This window comes from Ochotona curzoniae, unplaced genomic scaffold (genome assembly GCF_017591425.1).
Source record: "Ochotona curzoniae isolate NIBS_2020 unplaced genomic scaffold, NIBS_Ocur_1.0 scaffold_274, whole genome shotgun sequence".
NCBI lineage: Eukaryota > Metazoa > Chordata > Mammalia > Lagomorpha > Ochotonidae > Ochotona > Ochotona curzoniae.
In genome coordinates this window covers 12,460,018-12,484,093 of record NW_024467101.1, presented here as the reverse complement: position 1 = coordinate 12,484,093, position 24,076 = coordinate 12,460,018, and the positions used below count along the sequence as shown (strand labels likewise).

At 55.3% G+C, this 24,076-nt stretch overlaps 1 protein-coding gene across 1 annotated transcript; it reads right to left on the bottom strand.

Moving 5' to 3' along the window:
• Positions 1–4,834: 4,834 nt before the first annotated feature.
• Positions 4,835–23,897, bottom strand: MVK (mevalonate kinase). The gene is made up of 11 exons (XM_041003816.1): positions 23,818–23,897; positions 22,966–23,048; positions 21,399–21,546; positions 17,437–17,581; positions 15,266–15,421; positions 13,797–13,900; positions 13,248–13,293; positions 9,728–9,818; positions 9,206–9,322; positions 6,014–6,167; positions 4,835–5,086 (listed from the first exon to the last, which is right to left on the bottom strand). Exons 2-11 carry the CDS (start codon positions 23,041–23,043, stop codon positions 4,935–4,937), a joined length of 1,191 nt encoding a protein of 396 aa, XP_040859750.1. The 5' UTR covers positions 23,044–23,048; positions 23,818–23,897; the 3' UTR covers positions 4,835–4,934.
• Between the last annotated feature and the right edge of the window lie 179 nt (positions 23,898–24,076).

Below are 24,076 nucleotides of genomic sequence, written 5' to 3'. Positions count from 1 at the left end.
ATGAGAAAGGATGAAGAGCTCCTTGCTGAGGCTGGCTGGCTGGGCTAGGCTGTAGCATTCACCAGTATGAGCTGGGACCAGAGGGCAGACCTGGCCGGGCAAATGCTGAGGTGAGGTGGCAGGTCATGCCAGACTGGGTTGCTACACCCAATAGCACACGTGAGACCTGGGTGTGTAGGGGTGGGGAGGTGCGAGCCCAGTAGGGGGGCTACAGAGAGCTCACCTGCTGGGCCACTGCTCCCACTGGTGAGTGTTAGAGCTGGGACTGGGGGCAGACTAGGCTGGGCTAACTGACTGCCTACTGGTGCATGCATGAGCCAGAGTAAGTGCAGGCTGGTTGGGCATTGCCGCAGCATCACCTGGCAAGTACTGGGACTGGGGGCAAATCCTCTTAAGCTGGACTGTCGAACTACCTGTAGAGTGCATGACTAGGGGCCGGGAAGGGCCTAGTAGGGCCCCGGCCATGAGGAAGAAACCAGAAGTCAAGGAAGAAGGGAATGTGCTTGCTGTGCAGTCTGGGAGTAGTTTCTTGCCCTCTCTGGGCCAGTTCCTCAAGCAACAGCACATGGGGTGGTCACTGAGAGTCCTCCCAACTGTGACAGGTTCAGATTCTGAGGACAAGCAACTGAGGCACCAATGGGGCTGGCTGCCCTTGGCCATGGCAGAACCCGTGGGTGTGTGGCCTGGCCCTGGGCACAGTGCTCTTCAGCAACCTGGTCTGCTTGCCCACTGTTGTGTTGTAGGTCTCGGGATCTGAGATGTGCATAGCACTGAGGGCCAAAGCGGGCAGAGGTGTGGGTTGGGCCGGCAGGGCAGGGAGAGTGGGAGGCTCTGGGGGTGGGGAGGAATCAGTCCCAATGTCACCCAGACGAACTTGCCTCACGACCCCAGACAGGTGCTTCCCCTTGCGTGGGTCTCAATTTATTTCCCCATTAGGTTAGGGGTAAGAATGGAAACTACTGGACTTGGCGTCGTGGCCTAGTGATTAAACTCCTTGCCTTGCACATGCCAGGATCCCATATGGGCACTGGTTCTAATCCTGGCAGTCTGATTCCCACCCAGCTCCCTGCTTGTGGCCTGGGAAAGCAGTCGAGGAACGGTCCAAAGCCTTGAGATACTGTACCCACGTGGGAGACCCAGAAGAAGCTCCTGGCTTCGGATCAGCACAGCTTTGGCCATTGCAGCCCCTTGGGGAGTGAATCAGCAGGCAGAAGATCTTCCTGTCTGTCTCATCTCATCCTCTGTGTATCTGACTTTCCAACGAAAATAAATAAATCTAAAAAAAAAAAAAAAGAAAAGAAAAGGAAATGAAAACTACTGCAGCAGACGGTGAAGACTCCCATGGCACTTGGCAAAATGCTGGGCACGCAGTAGGGGCTCACAGAAGCCCTGGCAGTTGGCTGTCAGGTCCTGCCAGGGCAATGCTTCTGCATTTCGGCCAGTGCAGACAGTACACCCAGCAGACGGCCAAGTCTCTGGGCAAGTCACAGAATGGAGGAAAGTGGTGTGTACTGGCATGTGCGGGACTGCTGGGCTGGATTAAAGGAGCATTTAGGGTTCTAACAGCCAGAGGCGGGCAGCAGAGGGGGTTCTGGACATCTTGGGGAAAAGTGAAAATAGCCAAGATGTCAGAAAAAAATCCACAGGGGTGGCTGGTACTGAAACGGTATTCGCAGCAGCAGTTCACTTTATTATTATATATACAGCACACGCGCACACACACACACACACACACACACACACGAAAAGGTTGCGGTTGCCAAGGGAGTAATCTTCGAGTGGTCAAACCTCATCACTTCTAACTTCACTTCATTCGGATTTGCTTTTTGGAGTGTACCTGTATAAATATCCTTTATGACGGCAACATGGCCTACGATTTTATAACTAAAGACCACACTGTGGGGCCCGGCGCGGGGGCCCAGTGGTTAAGGTCCTCGCCTTGCACGCCCAGGATCCCATATGGGCGCCGGTTCTATCCCGGCAGCCCTGCTTACCTTCCAGCTCGCTGCCTGTGGCCCGGGAAGGCAGTCGAGGATGGCCCAAAGCTTTGGGACCCTGCACCCGCGTGGGAGACCCGGAAGAGGCTCCTGGCTTCGGATCGGCATAGCATCGGCCGTTGCGCTCACTTGGGGAGTGAATCATCAGACGGAAGTTCTTCCTGTCTGTCTCTCCTCTCTGTATATCGCCTTTCCAATAAAAAAAAAAAAAAAAAAAAGACCACACTGTGGACTCTAGCTGGCTGCAGGAACTGGCTCCGACCCAGCTCTCTGGTCCTGTCCTGGCATGGTTGGGGCTGAGCCCCAGCCAAAGAGCTTGCCCCACAGTAACTGGGAGTGGGGTTGGCTGTACGCCGAGCAGCAACTGTGGCCTGAGCACTTTCCAAGGGGCGTACTGGGATGGCAGGGCTAGCCTGCAGCCCTGACAGCTGCTGACTTGGAGCCAGCTGTCCAATGCAACAGGCTGCTAGGGTCCTTGGGGAGAAAGGAGTCCCAGGGTCAGGAAGGGTAAGGTGGGGGTGGTGACCCAGCAATTGTTCTACCTGAAGAAATGGCAGCAGTGGCTGCCTGTCTCCCCACGGCAATCCCTACCGGCCCAGGGGTGTTGCCTGTGGACTTTGGCCTCCAAGGATTGCTGTTAACGTCCATACTGGGTCGCAGATGCTGGCCTAAGTTGCCAGTGCTGGCTTGGAAGCCAGCAGGGCCGTGTGCTTGTCCCCAGCCCTGAGGGACCCTCCTCACTGGGGTGTATGCCCTCCACGGATTTATGTGCTGTCACCTGAGTTTCATGGACCCTTGGAAAGGGGCACTGGAATCCGCACCTTGTGGCTGTGGCCTGCAGAGGTGACCTGATTAGGCCAAGGTCAGATGCAGCTAGTGGGCGGCAAAGCTGATGCCAGGGGTCCTCAGCTTGATCCTGGCTGCACATTACAATCACCAGGAACTTTTAAAAGGCACTTTCCCACACACACAGTGAGGGGCCTGCAGAGGTGGGCTGAATCAGACTAGATGGGGTGGGGTCTACCACACGAAACCGGGAGACTGGCTGCAGTAGGCAGTGAGAAGGGCAGTGCTGTCCATGCAAATTGCCTGCAAATGGGTTTCCAAGATGGGTTTGCATGGGTAGCTGGGGGTACCAGGGCACATGCAGGTGGCTTTTTCTTGGGGGCAGCCTTTGCAGTGACATCCATCCCCAGGGAGTGACAGAGGGCGGCCCCAAGGAGCAGGCATGCTGGGTGAGGTGAGGGGTACACAGCTTCTGGCCAACTCCCCTCCAACTGGACAGCGTCCCCTGGTCCTGGCTGCTCAACTCAAACCCTGTAGGATGACAACGTGCCGGCCCAGGAGTCACACTGGCCAAGGACATCCAGTTCCACAGGAAAAACGATGGGCCCCACCCACAGCAGGTGTTCAGGCCCGAGGGACAAGGACGCTTTGGAAAGCTTGTGGGAAAATGGAATCACAAGGTAAGCTTATTTTAGTGCAAACAAACAACAACAACAACAAAACAATAACAAAAAAAACCCCACACACATTTTTCCCACTTTATTATGGGCTTTCTGATGACCGTCGTCAGGGCAAAGGGCAGGCTGGGTCTGGGCCCTGAGGCTTACGGGCAGGGTGGCACTGGACAAGAAGCCTGACCTGTCAAGAGCTTTGGCGTTGTGACCTGTGCGAGCCAGCGAGACCACAGCCCCTGTTAACTTCTAACCCTGCTTCACTCAGCGTTTCCATGTTGAAGGCAGGGGACCCCCAGCAGCCATGCTGTACCACCAGCAACCCCTGGCAGGGTTGGGAGAGGGGCCCAGTGGGGTATGGGTGAGGTAGGGTTACCTCTGTTCTTCAGGGGGGCCCCAACTCCCCAGTGAAGGCGTGGGAAAGACAACAGCTGCCCCCTAGTGGTCAAGGGCAGTGGTGCGCGAAGTCATTTCCACCAATTCCTGAAGTCCCTGACCCAACAACCCACCTTTCTACCCTGGCCTCTGTTGGCACAGCTCTGGTTGGTGAGGGTTTTCTGGTGGATTCTGCATTTCAGAAAGGGCCACACCAACATGTAGAGGGGGCCAGATGTGCCAAGCATTGGGGTTGTGGCCACTTGAGTGTTTTCCCCCCTTGGCCAGTTACAACCACCACTGCATGGTTCTATCCTACGTCCTTTGTGGGTGCTCGTTTCTGGGTGGCAGGATGCCAAACACTGCCCTTGCTGGAAACGTAGCCTACAGCTGAGCTGTGGGACTGTCAGCCTGGTCCTGGCAGACGTGTCCAGCAAGGGCCACCCGAGAAAACAGCCCTGTCCCTGAGATGTACAAAACACCCAGCCTTGTCCCTAGCTTCTTTCGGCTCCACAATCACTGCACCTGCAGAGCCAGTGGCTGCAGAGGGGTGGGGTGGCACTGGGGGCTACCGGCTCCTCAGCCTCCTGGGTACAGTGTGAAGCAAACCTTCCCCCAAGATCTTCTAGCCTGCCTTTGCCATCTCTCCCGCAAGCCCTTCACGCACACAGGGGAAGCTACAGCTCTTGGGCCACAGGGGTTGAGCTGGGCAGAAGGGCAGGCTGCTGGTGACACCGAGAATTCCCAGAGACAGAGGGAACCCAGGAGGTCCCCCGGGGAGGGAGGTGGAACCAGGGCCCCCATGGGCTTCCTGGAGGTGGTGAGGAGAGGGACAGTGCGTAGATGGACGCAGAGAAGGCACCTTGCTCAGGGTCACACCTAGCCTCTGCAGGTACCAAAGCAGCGCCACTCCCCCGGGGTAGGGAAGAAGCATTTCACCTCACAGGTGTGAGGCCCTAGTGCTGGGCCGGCTCGAGGCGAGACAGGAGGCAGGCTGTGCCTCCCTGGCAGCCTCTCTGTCCGGGTCAGCACAGGAGCCAGCTCCAGCCTCCAGAACAGTCTAGAAAGGAGTTTTTCAGCCGGGCTGTAGTGCCCCAGGCTCATCTTAGAGGTCCCCCAGGGCTCGTCGCACAGGGCCATCCAGGGAGGCGGTGGAGTGCATGGATACTCCGGGGGCACCGATGCTGGTCTCCCAGCAGTCGAACCCGCAGCTGGTCAGGGCCTGCTTCGTGGCTTCCACCTCCGCCCGCTCCAGATCTGGGATAGGGTAGTAGGAAAGGCGGGTCACCACTCACCACTGACCCTCCCTTACACAAAATCCACTGCATGCCAGGAGAAGGTCCAGGGGCTGAGTCCTTCTGCTGCCTGCTGAGGCTCCAGGAGGCTGCTGGCCACTGCTGCAAGCTGCACTGTCCCTGTGCTGAGGCAGCCACAGGCACAGAGACCAGTGACATCCCCTCGCCAAGCCTCAGTCTCCCCATCTGGGAATGGGCAAATGATCCACCAGAGTGACCATAAGGCTGTCATGACAAAGTGCACAGCCCAGCTGAGGCTGCATGGGCCACACGCCAGAGATGACCATGCCCACAGCTGCCATGGGCCCTGAACCAGGAGCCAACTCAAGTGAGGACATGGGTGTCCCCACGAATGGCAAGCTGGAGCCCAGGTGAAAGGAAGAGGCAGATGGAGGATGACAAAGAGGGGAGACCATGAGGGACACGGCAAGGCCATCGAGTGCTGTGAAGCTGCAGGGACACCCCATGCCAGGTGCAAGCTGAGAGGGTCTTGTGGGCAAACAAGGCGTCTGCCATGCCAGCCTGGCAGCCACCAGCACAAGACATGCCCCACCCCCTGCCCAGCGCTAACCTGCTCTTTCCTCATAGAGCAATGGGGACCCTTTGTTTTGTAGCAAGATCCACCTCCACCCTGGGAGTGAGGCTACCCAGAGAGCGACCACATCCCCATTCCAGCACCCGGCATGGCCCAGCCTTGAGTCAGGTTCTCTTCGTCTCTGAGCAACAATCCTACATGTCTGATGCTGTCCTTAAGGCTGAGAGGTGAATTCACTTGCCCAAGGCCACACAGCTGAGCTAGGACTTGTTCTGGGACCTTTTTCCTCTGGGGAACTCTATCGGAAGCCCAGGTTGCAAGCCAGCCCCACCCTCACCCTGCCTCCTGGGGTACCTGGTTTGAGAAGGGTGATGCCACAACCACCACCGCCCGCACCCGTGAGCTTGCTGTGCAGCCCGTGGGCTGTGGTCACTTGGCAGAGCCGGTCCAGGGAGGCGTGGCCCACACCGAGGGCATTCAGAAGGTGCTGGTTCATGTCGATGAGCTCCTGCAGGAGAAGGTTCCATCTGTTTCCACTCGGTCCTGTGCCCACCCTCACAGCTGCCCCATGAACCCACCAGCCACTAGCTGGGAGAGCTGACAGCCCTGCCTGGCGTGGTCAAGGCTCTTGCATGCTGTGGCCTTCCCTCGGCACCTGGGGGATGGAGGAGTCGAGTTCACCCAGATATTCCCAAGCTCAGGGGTGGACCCTGGGTTGGGCCACAGAAGCTTTTGGCCCTGGGGCCAGCAGGCCTGTCCAAGGCTTTTCCTGCCTGTTCCCAGAGCTGCTGGGACTAGGTAAGTTGAGACGTGGACTGCCATTGTGAGAGGTTACACGGAGGAAGGATAGATTCCTGACTGCACTGTTTTAAGCCCTGGGTCGAGCTCTGCCTGAAGCTGTTACTACAGGCCTTTTCAGTTACACACCAGGAGACCGCCCGGTAAAGCCCAGCCGAGACAGCCTTCTGATACTTGCAAGAAGAAAAGTCTCAAACAACATCCACCTTATGGCTGCCTCGGACTGGTTTCCGGAACAAACAGTTTCAGCAAGGCCACGAGGGGTGGTAAGGGCTAACAACACATCGAGGTTTCCTCAGTTATACTCAGTAAAGCTTCTGCTCACCAGACGGCCAACAGGAAGCGTGTGTGTGTGTGGGGGGGGAGTGAGATAATAAAGCCAAGAGCTAGCACCCTCCGCCCAGACCTCTGTCACATAGAATGTACCCCCAAATGTGTACAATGGGCCGGGTGCCATACCAGACACAGGACTGGAAGCAGGAGCACTGAGCCAGGGTTCCCGACGTCAGGAAGTGCCCACCAGCCAAGGCCCGGGACTCAGGAGGGCCCGAGTTAGAATCTCAGCTCTGCTGTCTGGCTTGTGTTCCTGGACGAGGCCTCTGTGCTTCCCCTTCATAAAACAGGCGGCCCAGCCGAACCTTCATCACACCCGGGAGGCTGGCACCCAGTGAGCCTGGCACAAGGCCTGGCACGAGATGCATGCCTTGCAGATAAGGGCTGCTGTGGGGGTGCTTGCCACCATCACCTCTGTGTCACAAGGCAGGAGGTGGAGGTTCAGCAGAAGTGAGACACCTGTCTCAGGGGCCAGGGGAGCAGGGCAGGGCAGGCACTGGAAAGCAATGGGCCCGACCTAAGGCTCCCTCCCTCCTCCACTCACTTCTGCAGGTGGGAGGAGCAGGTGGGGCTTGGCAGCTCGAGGCTCTGTGCAGGAAAATGCCTGTGCACGGGGAGCTGCCAATTACTGAAGCCTACCTGGTGCTCCTGCCCCAGGGACACACAACCGCTCAGGCAGTGTTGGAATGCCCCTCCCCAGCCAACCATCTTGCACCCCCACACAAACCAAATGCTTGTGACCAACAAGCAGACAGGCAGGATGGCCTGCTGGCATCCCCGGGTGCCTCTCCCTGGCCTGGTGGGCTGAGGTTCTTGGGGGGGGGGTTTCCCTGAGCCTGGGCACCAGGTGTCAAGCTGTAGAGGCAGGTTCCAGACACCTGTCACAATGGGATCCAAAATCTGTCACAGATCAGATGACAGGTGTGACATGGGAGAACAGCTCGTTGGTTTGAGTGCAAAGCTGTCCAGGAGCTGAGCTGCACATTCCGGCGGCTGCCACCGCCAAAAATACACACAATGTCTAATCAACACGCTGCTCGGTGGCATTCTCCGGCGGCTCAACGGGCTGTGTATTTTCGGCAGCGCTCTATCATTATTCATTTCCGACCCAGGGGGACTGCGTGCCCTCCTTTCTACGTGGAAGGAATTGAGAGCCAGAGAGGCGGTGGCTGGGGGTGGGGGTGGCTGGCAGATGAGGAGAAAGGCACAGGAATTAAGACAGAGGGGCCTGCACCTGGTACACAGCTTGTAAAAGGTTAGTGGGAGGGTCCAGCATGGTGGAGTAGCAGGTCAATCCTCCACCAGCATCCCATATGCGTGCCAGTTCACGTCCCAGCTGCTCCACTCCTGATCCAGCTCCTTGCTAATGCACAGGGACAGCAGTGGAGGATGGCCCAAGGGAGCCCCTGCACCCATGTGGGAGATCCACAAGAAGCTCCTGGCTTCGGATCGGCTCAGCTCTGGTTATAACAATGGATGGAAGACTCCCCGTTCTGTAAATCTGCCCTTCAAATAAAATAAGTGAATCTTAAAAAAAAAAAAAAAAAAAAAGATAGCAACCAACAAGCCAGCCAGTCTGTTCTGTAGTTCAGCCACTTGCTAGTTGGAAATTCCTTGGAGGAAGTCATGCTCTCAGCCTCAGTTTTTCTATTTGCAAAATGGAGGCAGTAGGGTGACTTCTTAGGAAGGTGGTTGTGGGCAGCAAGGGAACAGCCACCTGTGAAAGGCTGGTTTCAATAGCAGCTGAGCTGCAGGTTCTAATGGCTGCAGTGGGGCCATGGCAGTAGCAGGGAACGCCTTACAGGATGGCTGGGATCATGGCAGCACGGCTGCCTCTGCAAGGGGATGTCAGGCTCCCTCCAAGGGAAGCTGGGACTCCACATTCACCTGGTACTTAGTTTCTGCCTTCCAGGTGAAGGCTGGGAGTCAGACCTCAGGGTCTGGCTTCTCTTCCACAATCTGGGAAGGCAGCGCTTGGGATGACGAAGATGATGACAAAAGATGACTAGATTCTCTCCAACCCAAAGAAGGTAGGTCATACTGAACCAACACGGGTAATCACAACAGGAAGAGTGAGCCGGGTGAGAAGCCACCTTGGATTGGCAGCAATGTCGCCGTCCACTTGTGGAACCCCAAATGTGGCCCAGCTCACCAGCTGGGTGCCCAGCACCACCCTGTGCACTTTCCTGGACTCGCTGGCTACATGACACAGAATCCTCTGGAGAGAGGGGAGAGTAAGACCCTCACCCCCTCGGGCACACAACCCTGGGATCCTGAGAGTACTGGCCACAGCCAGGCCCTGGGCCCTCTGTCTGCATCCGGAGACTTTGAGCCCTGAAACTCTAAGTAGGTGTCTTAGGGGAGGCACTGCCTCTGTGGGTGGCATGGCCCTGGGTCCTGCACATGGGCCCTTACTTCCAACAGCAGGTACTGCTCCGGAGTTGGGGCTGCCACCAAGTCCCCCAGCACGCGCTCACACTCCAGGGAGATGGCATTGATGGAGGTCAGCAGTGGGTCCACGATCTCTGGGAACTGGAGGGACAGGAAGGAAGCGGAGGTGAGGCCCATGGCCGGCAGAAGCTAGACAGCTGTCCCTCTGGGTGGGGGGTGTGGGAAGGGAGACATCCCCACCGCTTCCACCCCTTCCCGGGGCCTCCCTGCTCCTCCTGGTCTCCTCTGGGTCTTGCAGCCCCTCCTGCCACGAGCATGACTAGTGAGCTTAGTTATCACCAGTCCAGGACTCCCTGTCCAACATCTGACTGGGTGTGGGCCTGCATATAGCACCTCTTCCCAGCCAAAACTGTCTCCCTAACTCTTCCTGTTGCCGTCATGCAGTCCTCCGTCCAGAGCCCAACAGCCAGAGGGAGGCCTCAGCTAGCCACATGTGACTGGGCTAGCTCCTGCCTGAAACCTGCTCAGGACAGGGGTAAGAAGCACCTTGATCAGTCGACTTCTGACGCCAGCCACCAGGGCTTTGGTGCTGCGTGGGACCTTGGTATTGGTCAGCAGGATCTGGAGAGCTGGTGGCCTGTGGGGTGATGAGCAGGCAAAACAGGAAAGCTGGGTCAGCACTGGGAGCAAGCTGGGGCCACCCCCAACCCCATACAGTAGAGGAAATGCTTCCCTGCCTTAGCCCGTAGGGGAATGGACATGCTGAAGGCTCCTCGCTCACTCAGTCATTTAGCACCTAGTCTGTGTGAGTTCTCTGTAAGGCAGGCAGGTTCAGCCTGGGGCCCGGAGACAGAGAGAGGAGGAGGTCCCTGAAGGCTGCCCCTGGCTGAGCATTGAGCAAGGGTGAGAACTAACGGGGCAAAGGAGAGAAGGGCATGTGCCGCTAGCAGTCTGGAGTGAGGAGAGCATGACATGTTCATCAGGATTTAAGTTTAAAGTGACTACAGCAAAGAGGGCAGGGGAGCTGGAGACATGGAAAGAAAACCCAACAGATCTCGGCTGGGATGAATGGAATCTCCCAAGGATGGGGAGAGAGTAGAGAGGGAGGATGCCTGGGCTGCATGAAGGAGAGGGTGAGAGGAGGCAGGGCCGCTGGCAAGTCCCTGGAGCTTTCCCTGCCTGCTTTAATGGTGCCCTGACATGAAATGAAATGCAGTCATAGTCCAGCAGCCCCACAGCTGCTGCCACAGGGGTGAACACAGCTGCGCCCGGGGCAGCCTCAGTCAGCCGCTATCTAGGGACATGCTGTCCCTGTCATCCCTGGAGTAGCTCAGTTGACCCTCCCAAGGCTGTGGTACTGACTGTGCTGGGATGTCTCTGGAGACCAAGGCTAGCATTTATCCAGCTCTGTCTCCTCCAGGGCTATAACAGCCTGGGATGAAGGGCAGAAACCTTGACTGTGCTCTGGCCCGAGACGGCTGTAGACCTCTGGACACCTTTATTCGCACTCCCTTCCCAGTTCACAATTGTAAAATTCAATAGGGTTGGTGAAGCCTGCCAGCAACCTGCTCTATCTCACCGCCCAGGAGCCCATGAAATTAATATCGATTCTCAGCCGTGGAGACTGGCTCCTTCTTTCTTTTCTTTCTTTTTTTTTTTTTTTAACTTTATAAAAGATGAACATTCTATTTGGCTTTTCTCTCCGCTGTAAAGACAAGCTGTTTCTCAAAAGGGCAGCGTTCTGGGAGGCCAGGGCTCGATCCACTTGGCAAACAATGCATCCTTTTATGGGGCCAGCGGCTCCTCTTTCAGCCAGCCGTGGAATGGAGGTGGGTTCCGGCCTCCCGGCTCGTCACCATCTGCTCCCTGTGGCGCCCTGCAGCAGACAGCGATGGTCGGTTTACTCTGGGCTCCCATCTATTGGGGTGGGAGGGGCCTGTGCACTGTGTCTTCATTTCTTTCAGACAAGTCCTGTGTGAAGGCACTTGCCACCAGCCCCAAGCCCAAGGCTCTTGTGACATCCAGTGACCAGCACTGAGGGCCATGTCCTGGTGGTGCATGTCCCTGTTCCCTGTCTTGGACTGCTGACTCACTTATTCACCTGGCCTGGCCTCCATGCCATTGAACTGCCCAGCCAAGCCACTGCCTCCAGGCCTTTGCACTTAGGCGTCTTCTGCCACACTCCTGCTCTGCCCTGCCTTCAACTGCTGCACTATTCAGTATGCCTCGGCTCAGAAACTGCCTCACTGGAACCCCCTCCACCCAACTGGCACTTTCCAACCCTCAGCTCTGCCTTTTCCTGGAGGCACCGATCACAGCCTGACTCACACTCACATCCTAGCTTACCCATCGGGGTCTCTTCCCCTGGGAGCCTGAGTCCCACCAGGCAGCATCACTGAGGCCCAGCACCTGGCTCACCTTGGAAGAAGCAATCAATGCAGTGAGCAATGGGCTCTGTATTTTTCATCTCCAGCTTGGGATCCTCCCGGGGGCAGAGGAAGGCTTTAAACCCAGGCCTGCACATCTCAGGACCTCTGCCCACGACATGGCCAACAACAGACTGGTCCTGTACTGTCTCCTTCTTCCCCTCCAGATATACCCCGGCCGACTGTATACTCGGAGTGCGCAGGCCACATCCTCATTCGTTTGCTATTCTTCATGACCTTTTCCAGAGTTTGGGAGACAATGAGCTCTCAGGAAACTGAATGAACAAAACACTACCACCACCTCCAGGAAGACTGCCCAGACCTGCAGCCACAGTGGATGAGGCCCTCCTGGCCACACCCATCCACTTCAGAACCCTGTGGACATCTTCCCTGGGGCAATGCCAGGCGTGATCACCTCTTTGAGCAGACAGCAGGCTGTGGGCAGGCTCAGGTGGTCAGTATCTGCTACTTGCCCCACAAGTCTGAGGGACAGCTGGCAAAGCTGACTTTCAGCTGGGCTCTGGAGGCTCCACCAGCTAGGACTCCAGGGGCAGCCAGAGGTGGCTGTCCTGCCCTCTTTGATGGTCCTGCTGCCTCTTTTGAGAGAAGGGTGGGTTCCCAAGGGTGTCTTCGCCCCCCAGGGCACAGACAGCAAGGTCTGGAGACATTACTGAGTGTCACAACTGAGTGGTGCTAGTGGCCTCCAGGCTTCAGAGATCAGGGGTGCCCACGAACCTCCTCAACTGCACACTTGGCATAAGGAATGAACCAGAAGTCCACAGGGCCATGGTTGAGAAACCCTGGGCCTAAGAAGGGCAGATGAGGCTTCAGAAGCAGCTGGAGCGGGAACAGCACAATCTCAGAGGCACAGGCGTCACAGCATGCCAGGTAGTGGGGCTGCTTAAGGGAGTGGCCCAGCTAGCAGGGAAACGGGCTACGACCTGCTGGCCACAGTGCAGGAGACCACACTGGGAAAAAAAGAGTGAGCAAGTCCTGGGACTCTCAGAGTGTGGGAAAGCCCACAACACCACAGTCCAACTTGATCAAGAACTTAGGGCTTGGGCACAAAGGTGTCTGTTGGCCTCATATTTAATCCCCTGTGTCTAACATTTCCCCTGTCGATGCAGATAGAACAGAAGCAAATGGATTTGAGCATCTGAGATTTGTTATTCCAGAGGGATGGGTGAAGAAACATCAAATAGACTGGCAGCTGCCAAACGTCACCTCTGCCCGAAGCCACCCACAGGCCTCCTGTGGGCATTTGCCCTGCCTCTCCTGGCACCTCTATTCACACCCCTCTCACAATCACTGGCAGTGGCTCTTGTGCGCATGCCTGGCACCAACGCCCAGCCCAACCTGAGGGCTCTGGGACATGCTGGATCTAAGAGTCACCTCTGTATTCCCAGGCCCTGGCTCAGAACCATCAGGAACGCCCCCTGAGTGGATGAATGAATGAATAAGTGAATGAGCGCCTGAGGCCACAGTCATATCTAATATTCCCCCTCGACTGAAGTTCAAGAGAAGCAGACAAGGAAAGAGCAGTTGCCAGGCTGCGTCCATGGCCCCCGGGCACCAGGAGGGCCTGGCAGGGGAGGGATGATAACACGATGGTGCCCTGTGAGTGGATCCACCCTCATTACCTCTGCAAGGCTGAGATCTTCCCTTGCTGGAATCGCAGAGCTCCTCCTACGGAGAAAAGCACAGAGTAGGGTCCGAGCTCAGAAGAAGCGAGGGACACGGGCCTCTTGGCAGAGAGGTCATGCTTTGAGAGGAGTCAGCTGGCGCTATCAGAGAACAGGCTAAATGACATGCCCCATCCTCCTCTCAGCCATGGTTGCTGAAGCCTTGGGTCCAGTACGGTAAGGCCCAAAGGACACAGGTGCCTTCTTACCCTCCACCTCCCGGCGGCGCTGTGGCAATCTGAGTGGCCACATGGCAGAGGTTATGACACCCAGTCAACAGCTTCCCAGAAGGAGGCAGGTGAATCCCACAGCAGTGGTCCTGTCAGCTCCATCCCCTCCCAGAGAGTCCAAATCCACGGTGTGAGGTAGGAGTTTTTTCCATCATCCCCTAAGCAGGACCACAGTCCCTCCCTCAGAATCCATTCCCTTTTTCCCTCCCACACCAATAGGGTCAGGGTGCCTGCCATAAGTCTGCCAGTGGAGCAAGCAGCCTGAGATCGTACCTACCCCATGTGCTGACAGCGTTGTCCACCCCGGAGGGGTTCCCATGAATCACTCTTTCGCCCTGGAAGGCCCACTTGTTAATGAGCTCCAGATCTTCCTTGGCCCACCTAGAGACACAGAACCCAGTCTTCACTGCGGGAAGGAGGCTGTGGTCCCCTTGAGGTGTCACAGAGCAGGGTGGGGCTCGAGAAGCTAAGGGGCTTGGGCTGAGGAATTCAGGAGGGAGCAAAACAACGCCAACCCTGCTCAGCTAACAACTATGTTAATCTTGGTCTCTGAAACCTGCCTGGTGTGGCAGGCAGAGCTGTGGCATGGGACTCCCGTGGCCAGCAGTATGTTAGGGAGCCTGTTACAGAGGCTGAGTCCGCTCACTCTGCTCCGTGGCGTGTGCTTTGCAAGGTGTCTGCAAGCAGCCTGTGCCAATGGTCATCAGACCAGCCCTCAGGGTTCCCGACCTTGAGAGAACTCGGCAGAGGCATGGGTGTCTCCCAAAGCCCATGGGTGGCTCCCAGTGCCAGGAGCCCCAGACACCTGGGCTCACACTGGCCTTTTCTGTGTGTGTCACAGGCACACGATGTGCCGCCAACCACAGGCGGGTGGGTGTGGGCTCCCACACAGGCTGACACCTGAGCCACTCTGTCTGCCCTTTTCCTCTCACAGTGTTGTCTCTCCTGGGGACTCCTCTCCCTAGCAAGCAGCACAAGCCCTAGTGATTCTGCCACCTGTCAGTGACCATGCCCGGGATCTGCTCTGCACCCACCCTGCAGCCTGGTCCCCAGACATCCCCAGGCAACTACGCCAGCTCTGATTCAGTTTTCTCCTCCATAAACTAGGGAAAGCAGTGGCTTCCTCACAGAGGACGCCAAAGAACACACTTGTGTGCTGCCCAGAGCCCAGGAGCTAGGATGGGCCCCCCATATAGCCATCGGGACCCAAACTCCTGGGCGCACACAAAGCCCAACGCCCCAAATCAAAGAGACATGCTTCCCTGTGCTGATCTCTAGGCATGCGATTCTTTCATTCACAACTGTCGGGCCCCATCTCATCACTACCGCACAGAGGCCAACCCTGGAGTGCCAAGGGTGCGGCAGCCTCACCCAGCCCGGTCAGTCAGTGCAGAGAGAGAAGGGCTTGTCTAACTCACCACTCTCCACCCTCTCACAAGTTCTTCTTGAATCCCAAAGAGCCAAGATGGGGGTAATGTGTAGGAAACAGACATGGTTTTGTTTAGGAATAGGAAGCCTGCACTGTAGATGTGGACTGCCTGAGCTCAAATCCTACTTTTGGCCCCATCAGCTGTGCAGTCCTGAGCCAGCCACTTGATTCCCCTGGCCTCAACCTTCTCATCTGTAGAATGACATCATGACAACTCTTGGCTGACAGGTGCTATCAGTGCCGGCTAATGCACACTTGGGTCCTGACACACGGGGGGGGGGGGGGGCGGGGGGGGGAGGGGGGTGGTCCATGTTTACCTGCCCGTTGGGGCTCCATCCTTCCGAGGGTCTGGGATGTCGTCACACAAGGTCAGGAGGGCAGCAGCCAGACACACTGAGTACGCGGCACTGGAGCCCAGGCCTGCCCCTGTGGGCAGCTCTGACCACAGCACAATGTCCAGACTTGGCAGGGCCCTGAAACACACCAGAGTGCTGTGAGGCTCTGTGAGGTACCCACAGGGAACATGGGGCCAGGGCCTGACACCGGATGCTGGCAGGGCCTGACTCCAAGCCTCTGGCCCGGTTTTCATAACCTGGGGAGAGTTCCTGGCCCCAGAGGAACATCCCTTTTGCATGGCAAGAGTTCATGATGAATCAGACAACTAGGAAGCAGTCCCACATTCATTACATCACCCAACTTCTACCTCACCCCATCACTTCTGGCAGGGCCTGACCAACCACCCACCCTTTAATCTGATGTCCTTCTTGACCCCACATGCACTGGCCTCCCTCATGGCCTGCTCTCGGTACAGGCTGCCTGGGACGCCCTAGCCCTTCTCCTTTATCCCACCCGAGGAGTCCCCCACCACTTTCCACATTCTTGCTGGATGCCGCTACTGTGATGCTGTCCCTGAATATCACAAAGGCTGTCTCTAGCTCTGCCCCAAGGACCCGTGGAAGGGAACCTTCGTCCACTGCCACCTCATCGTAGTACACTGACCCTCCTCAGAAAGGGCTCTTTGCATCCACTCCCAACAGGCTGAAAACACGCCAGCTTTTGACCACTGCCAAGTTCGGAACTGTGGCTCTTACTGTGCCCTTCCCCCAAGGGAGTAGCCAAACCTCAGGATTAATGGACTCCACTAAGTACACTTCCCACTGCCCACCTGTAACTGGGGCAGGTGTTTGGGTAGAGGTTAAGATGCTGCCGGAGATGCCTATATCCCATATCAGAGGGCCTGGGTTCGAATCCCAGTTCTACTTCTACTTCCAGATTCCTGCTAATGTGCACCCTGGGAGGCAGCAGGTGACGGCTCAATTAGTTGGATCCCTGCCGACCCATGTGGGAGACCCAGATGGAGTTCCTGGATCCTGGATTTAGTTTGGCTCAGTCCCAGCTGTTGCAGACATTTGTGGAGTGACCCCAGCAGATGGAGGCCTTTCTTTCTGTATCCCAAATAAATAAAACCATACATATGTAAAAAATACTGACTGTGCTTTTCAAATGACATACATATACCCACCCTCCCCAGATGGGGTGACTCTGAGGTACCACCCACCACTCCCTCCTCTGGTGGGGATGTGGCCCTCCCAAGTGGAAACCCCTTGCATGCATCAACACGTGTGAGATCACTGACACACGCATCCTCAACCCAGCAAGCACCAGCTGCTGGGGTGGACGGCTGCTTCCTCCAAGTGCTGGATAGGAAGGCCGCAGAGAGCACTTACCACATGCCAGGCTCAGGCCTACTTCACCCACAATCCTACCCTTCCAGAGAGGCTTCTGAGGACATTAATAATGATAGCTAAGGTTTATCCAGCTGTGTGCCAGGGTCTGTGCCACAGGCTTCACATGAAGCAACTTATTTAACCTCTGTGATTTAGGAATGACTATTAAACCCATTATACAAATGGGGTAGAGTAAGCTGGAAAGTGGCACAGCTGGAAAGTGGCACAGTGGTAACAGCCTCCTGCAGTTACACCTCCTGTCACCGTGTGACAGTGACATCATCCCAGCAGTGCCTCCCCTTTCTGGGGCCTGGCTATCCCAGACACCCTTGAACGCAGGCCTCCTGCTGTGATCACGGCATGTCCCTGGATCCACGAAGCATGGAATAGCTGCACATGCCTGGTACAGGAGACACACGACTGTGGATCCAAGATCAGAATGTGGCTTGGGTTCCACTGAAGGTGGGAGTACAAGATTTCATGTGTGGGTGTCAGTTAACTGTGAACTGAATGGATTTTCCTGCTCTGCCCCTTACCGATGGGCTGTGTGGCCTCAAGTGTCTATGCCTCTGTGCCCACTGCTCCAGCTGCCTCTCTCTTGCAGCGGCTGTGAGTAATCAAAGCCTGCCTACCTAAGGGGCCTGCCAGGGTGCCAGGCACATACAGAGGGCTGTGGACGCTGGCTACCATCTGAAACCTGGATGGCAGCAGGTGCGTGTCCCAGTAGCAGCCACGGACATCCCCCCAGACCACGCACGCACCTCTGCTTCCGGCAGATGGACAGGTACAGGTAGAGAAAGGCCAGCACAGCCAGGCGCTCCGTGACGGCACAGTCCTCCGTGAGGCCTGCCACCTCCTTCAGCTTCTCCACTTGTTCTGGGGTGGGCGCTGAAGCATCACCTTGCTCTGTCACACAAAGAAGCAAGCACGAGTGGGCAAGAGGACCTTGGGGGTGTTTATAGATGGCATGACACCAAAAATCGTGTCGCTAGTGGGATTACAACATGGATGGAGGTGAACACAAGGTCCCAGCAGCAGAGCTGAGACTCTTGGTCTACTGAGCTTTGAGGGACAGGCAGAATCGGCTTTGGAGTCCTGACTGGGCCTCTGACTGGCGTGGCCTTAAGCATGTGACTTAACTTGGCTGAACCTCGTTCTCCCTCCTTGGTAAAAGAGGCATGGGCATAGCAACAGAACCTCTTAATAGTGTTGCTGTGAGGATTTAATTAAATAAGGAGTAGAAGATTCTTAGTCCAGGTCCTGGCACACAGTGTTTAATTAATAGTCATTTGAAATACACACACACACGGGGTGAATGCTAGTTAAACCATTCAAAGGCATGCATTTTACCTTTCATTACATGAAATCCAAATCAGAGGCAATATTAAATTATTCTCTGTGTGCTGGCACTGTGGCATATTAGGTTAAGCCTCCACCTGTGGTGCCAGTACACAATAGGAGCACTGGTTCGAGTCCTGGCTGCTTCACTTGGTATCCAGCTTCCAGCTGATGTGCCTGCAAAAGCAATGGAAGCTGGCCCAAGTGCCTGCACCTCTGAACTTAGGTAGGAGTCCTAGAAAAAAAACTCGTCTCCCGGATTCAGAAAGGTCCAGCTCCAGCCATTTGTGGAGCATCCCAGCAGACAGGAGACCTCTCTCTCACTGTGACTCTGCTTTTCAAGTAAAAACAAAATAAATCTTCAAAATATTCCCCCAAAAGGACTCCCTACACAAGATCAAGTCATGGGAAATGCTGCCTGGGCAGGAGAGGAAGAGGGGGTAGTAGGTGTTTTTCCATGCAGGAGCAGGGCCACTTTCCCAGAGACGCTGGAAAGGCAGAGCCAGTCTGACCAGTTTGCTGGGGCAAATCATTCTGAGCCAGAGCCACGGGTCAGGTTCCCAAGGGAATGTGAAATGGAGACAGGCATGCCAGCCACAGGAAACTTCAGGGCATCTAACATGTGCTCAGGAAATAGACCATGGATACATTACTGACACACACAACCCAGCCAGGCCGGGGGCTGCCTGGAGAGCTCAGATGTTGCAGTCCTCTGTTCAGAGCCTCAGCTTTGGAGTTCAAATGACCCGGGATCAAAATGCTTCCTGTGTCACTGACAAGCTCTGCAGCCTGAGCTACTGGACTTCTGGTCCTCAGTTTTCACATCCATGAAGTGGGGAGGAACAAACCACTTGCAAGAACTCTGGAGAACTCTTAAGAGTGCTAAATGTATGTGAACACACTTGGCTTGGTGCCTGGGACATGCGAGTGCCCCATGAACATTCATTATGGTTACTGCCACCAAAGAGCACCAAAAGCCACTTGGAAGAGAGATACGGATGCTGTACCCTAGTAGGCCACAGACTGGAATTCCTTTCTTCTTTTACAGGAAGTAGACTACCAAGCCCTCAGCCAAGTGCTGCAGCTGCTGTCATCATTCTAGTGCCCACCTTCAGCCCAGGACACACGACTGCTCACTGAGGCCCAGAGGGTCACGCAGGCTGCCTGATCTCCCCCCCAGTGAGCGCTCTAAGACAAGCGCCACTCCACCCACTGCTTGTACCCTGAGGCTCCTGTCGTATCTCAGGGAAACCTCCTGGCCTGGCTGGGAAGTCTATGCACCCTAGGAAAGCCCGTTCCAGGTGCCTGGCTGCCAGCTTTGTAGGGAATGCTCCAAATCAGTAGTCCATCTTTCCTTTTCATTTTTATTTGTTTGTTTTCATTTTATTTTTTGATGGCACAGAGAGAGAGACAGAATGAGAGACCGAGATCTTCCATCCACTCACTGGTTCACTCCCTAAAATGTCCACAACAGCATCTGGGCCAGCCCGAAGCTGAAAGCCCACAATTTCGTGCAGGTCTCCCAGGGCCTACAAACTCAAGCCGTGACCTGTTGCCTCCCAGGGAGCCTGTTAGCAGGAAACTGGAATTGGGAATAGAGCTGTGACTTGAACTCAAGCAATCCAATATGGGACGTACACAGTGTACAGTTTGTTTTTAATAATATTTTTTGTAAACTTTTTGGAGACCCTATGTATGTGTAGATTTCATAATTTTTGCAACAAAATAAACTCATTTTTTAAACTAAATTTTCATGAGTTGTTTGAAGGACACCCACCATTCATCCACCCACCACCATCATGAAAGGCATGATGAAACTGGAAACACTTGCTTTAAAATGAGGATTGCCAGCTCTCACTCCACCCCACAGCCTATGGGAGTAGAAGTGGCTGTGGCTACCACGGGGGAACTGGAAGCAGATGCCCAGGAATTGGGTACAGGCTAGAAAAACCATCCTAGAGGATTCCCATTTGCCCCATCCTGGCCTCCTGTTGCAGCCATGTGGGGAGTGAACCAGTGGAATGGAGGATCTCTGTCTCTATAAATCTGCCTTGCCAATAAAATTTTTAAAATCTCAAAACAGAAAAAACACTACTATTACAAATAAGAATGCATCCACACAGAGAGGAGGCAGCCACCTGAGCACAAACTCCCCCTCTGGGGCAGGAGACCAAGTCACTGATTTCTAACCAGCTTGCCTGCTCAGGTGTGTGGGCCACACCATGCTCACAGCAGGCAGCTGTCTACCAGAGAAGGCACCGAGGAAGATGTCATAGCCCATTGCACAGTGCCTGGGTTGGTCCCTGCCTGCAGGCCCTGCTGCTCCCTTCCTGTGACTGCAGACCCTGCGAGGCAGCACAAAAGGCTCCAAACCTTGGGTTCCTGCCAGCCACGTGGCAGATTTGGACCGCAGTTCCCAGCTACTGGCCTAGCCACTGCAAACATTGGGCAGTGAACCAAGTGGATAAGTTCATCCTCTCTCTCTCCCTGCTTCCTTTTGTTTTCTTGCCTTTCAGAAAAACAACAACGAAGTCCAAAAATGCCGCCCCCCCAAATCCCAAGATTAGCTCCAAGGCTTTTATTCACTGGTTTAGAAAGACAGTCATGATACAACAGGGAAAAAAAGCATATACACACACCTCTGAAGGATTTGTATGACCTGACCCAATTTGGGTTAAAAATCAAATTGTTTCCCAATCTCAGTCAAATAGTCCCTCAACTGAAAACAAGGCAGAAGACTTCACCCCAAAATGCTCAGTCACTGCTGGGGCATAACTTCCTGGTAGGGAAGTGCATTTTTCAATAGTAAGCCTAGCCATCTTATTTTTAAAATCACAAAATTTGAGTGTATTCTCCTGGTTAAAAACAACAGAAAGGAGAATAAATCTTTGGGTGTCCCCCACCAGTCTTCAGCATCCCCCCTCACCACCCACCCCCTCTCCAGAGCAATGAATCACTACTGTCAGTCTGATCTCGCTCTCCTCAGGCCTCGTCCTATATAAATATTGACACATTAGGGTTCTTCCAAAAGCTTATGAGAAATGCATTAGTATAAAAAAATCATGCCTGGATTTCAAAAATGTTTTTGCACCAAAATAAATGGATCTTTCTAATTTCCCCCTTTTTCCATGTCCGCTGAGGTTTATGGGCACTGCTGTTTTACACCGGTGTGTTCTCTCTTTCAACCCACAATTGCTTGGTGCATCATCTCACACCTTAATTTTAAAAATTAGCAAGCGAGCAGAGCTCACATTATGGCATCAGGATGGAGAGCCCCCTGGACAGGCTGGCCTCCTGCCTCCCCAGGAGCCTGCCTGGACAGGCCATGCAGCCGCCCTTGTCCCAGCCCAGGCTCATAACACACCTGTCACCCCCTGGGACTTACCCAAGAAGCTTGTGTCCAGCTGTTGGAGCTGGGCCACATCCCAGGTCCTCTTGCAACTGATGTTTGGTAAGTGGAGGGACACTTTTCCATGGTGCTGGGGCTGAAGCTGAAGGAATGTTCTCAAGTTCAAGGCCACAGCTAGGGCTACCTAGGGAATAGAGCAAGAACAAAAAGCTTGAAAGTAGCAGGCCATGAAGCCACCGTCGGGCCCGGCGCGGTGGCGCAGTGGTTAAGGTCCTCGCCTTGCACGCCCGGGATTCCCATATGGGCGCCGGTTCTAATCCCAGCAGCCCCGCTTCCCTTCCAGCTCCCTGCCTGTGGCCCGGGAAAGCAGTCGAGGACGGCCCAAAGCTTTGGGACCCTGCACCCGCATGGGAGACCCGGAAGAGGCTCCTGGCTTCGGATCGGTAGAGCATCGGCCCTTGCGCTCACTTGGGGAGTGAATCATCGGACAGAAGATCTTCCTCTCTGTCTCTCCTCTCTGTATATCCGCCTTTCCAATAAAAAAAAAATAAAATAAAAATAAATCTTAAAAAAAAAAAAAAGAAGCCACCGTCACTGTGTGAGAAAGGGAGAGCAAAATGGCACATGGGTCACTTCCTGCCTCACTCCCACCAGGCACTGTCATCAGCCTTGGCAAGTGGACACAGTGAGCCTGGCACAGCCTCCAGCAGTCAATTACAAGGGACATCTGCTTCTGTCTGCCTTCCCCATGCACGCTACACATGTGAGGGTCTTGATACCCGGGGAATCACTTGTCCAGAATCACCGTGTTGTCCAAGAGAAACAGATGCTAAGGACAGAGGGATGGCAGAGTGGGAAGAAGTGTGAGCACTGGAATGCCTACAAAAGAGGTGACAGAAATTTTCTAATTCTCTTTTTAAAAAATTGCTGAAAAGGCAGCTTTACACAGAAAGATCTTCCATCCTCTGGTTCATTTCCCCAAGTGGTCCCAATGGTTAGAGCTGAGCCGATCCAAAAGCCAGAACCCAAGAGCTTCCTTCAGGTCTCCCACAGGGGGTGCAGGGTCCCAAGGCTTTGGGTTATCCTCTACTGTTTTCCCAGGCCGCAAGCAGGGAGCTGGATGGGAAGTGGAGCAGACTGGATACGAACTGGTGCCCATATGGGATGCCTGTGCTTGCAGACGGAGGATCAGCCTATTACACCATCACATCCCTGCCCTCCCCCCACCCCCCACCAATTCTTTCTTAAGTCTCAGCCTCAGCTTTCACAGGTGTAAGACAGGCTAAGATGAGAATATGCCTGGAGGGGTGGAGGTGAGGGCGATAGTGGGAAGCGCGAAATGGGATGGAGAACACATGTGTCTGACTCCTTTGTGGGATCATCCTCTGACCCTCAAAGCGTGGCCACCCCACCCCCTACCAGAGTTTGGTCCTCAATCACTTTCCGGGTGATCCCAACCCCTCCCACCACCTTCATGAGCTCTCAGTGAGGCCAGGCAGAGTAAGACCTGTCTCTTGCCCGGCTCTCCTCACATATGCCTTGTGTGTGTGTGTGGGGGGGGGTCTTCCCTTTAATCTTCCAAGGAGACTGTAGGGCACACTACCTTGCCATGGACCACGGCGTGTTCTCCATGAAGGATGACCTTCCCAGGCGCAGACACCAGCAGGACTTCTGAACGCATGGCTCCTGGGGGTTGGGGAAGCAGAGGCACACCCCCGACCCTTAATGATGTGAGAACCAGCAGGAAGACAGCGAGTAGATGACCGGGTCAAACCCCAAAAGGCACTGAAGGCAGGATAGCAGAGGGAGCAGTTGCCGAAGCCGAGAGCTGGGAGTTCAAATCCCAGACCTTCCCCTCCCCAGCACTACACCTGCTAAGGGGCTCGCACCTGCACCATCTCAGGAGGTTGTTAGGAGGGACGGGTGGACGCAAAAGCAACCTCCGCGTCCAGCACTGGCTACGGACAGCTGTCTCTTAAAACCGGCTTGCTTCTAGGGGTTTAACTTTTACTATTGGCAATTTAAATGCAGAAGAAGACCGGAAGGAACCCCCAGCCTTATCCCCACGCTGGGGAGGTTTCCCACTCATCACGGAAGCGCAGAGTACACCTGTCAGCCCCAAGCTGGGCACACTCCACGGAGGACTGGGGAAAAGGGGCGAATCCGCAGTCCATACAGGCAAAATCCCCCGCGACCTGGAGGCGTTCCGAGGACTTTCTTACTCATACACACATAACGATATTATTCCAGCGTCTCCGTCGCCCCCCAACGACTCCAGAGCCCCGGCTGTTAAAAGAAGTTTCTAGCAACCACCCCTGTCAGATCCGACCCCTGGGGACCGAGTCTCAGGAACTGAGGTAACTAAAACCTAGAACGGAGACGAAAGCCCCGGGTTCGCCATGCTCTCGCACTCGGACCTCACGCCCCTCGGCCCCGCCAGCTCGAGTTCTCTCACCTGCCGCCGCCTCAGCTACTTTGCAAGGGAGTTGGGGCAGCTCCGGCACTCCTCCATGCCCGGAGCTCCGGCGCCTCAGGAGGAGGCGGCCACGGCCCTCCCGCTCAACCAATCAGAGCGCGCAAGCCGGGAATCCCTTTCCCAATTGGCTTGAGCATTATCCAATAAAGACTGCTGCTGAGCCATCACGGATTTTTCCCGCCCCCCGCTCCTGCTGTAAACCAATGGGAAGCACGTTATTAGGGATGTCCCGCCCTGG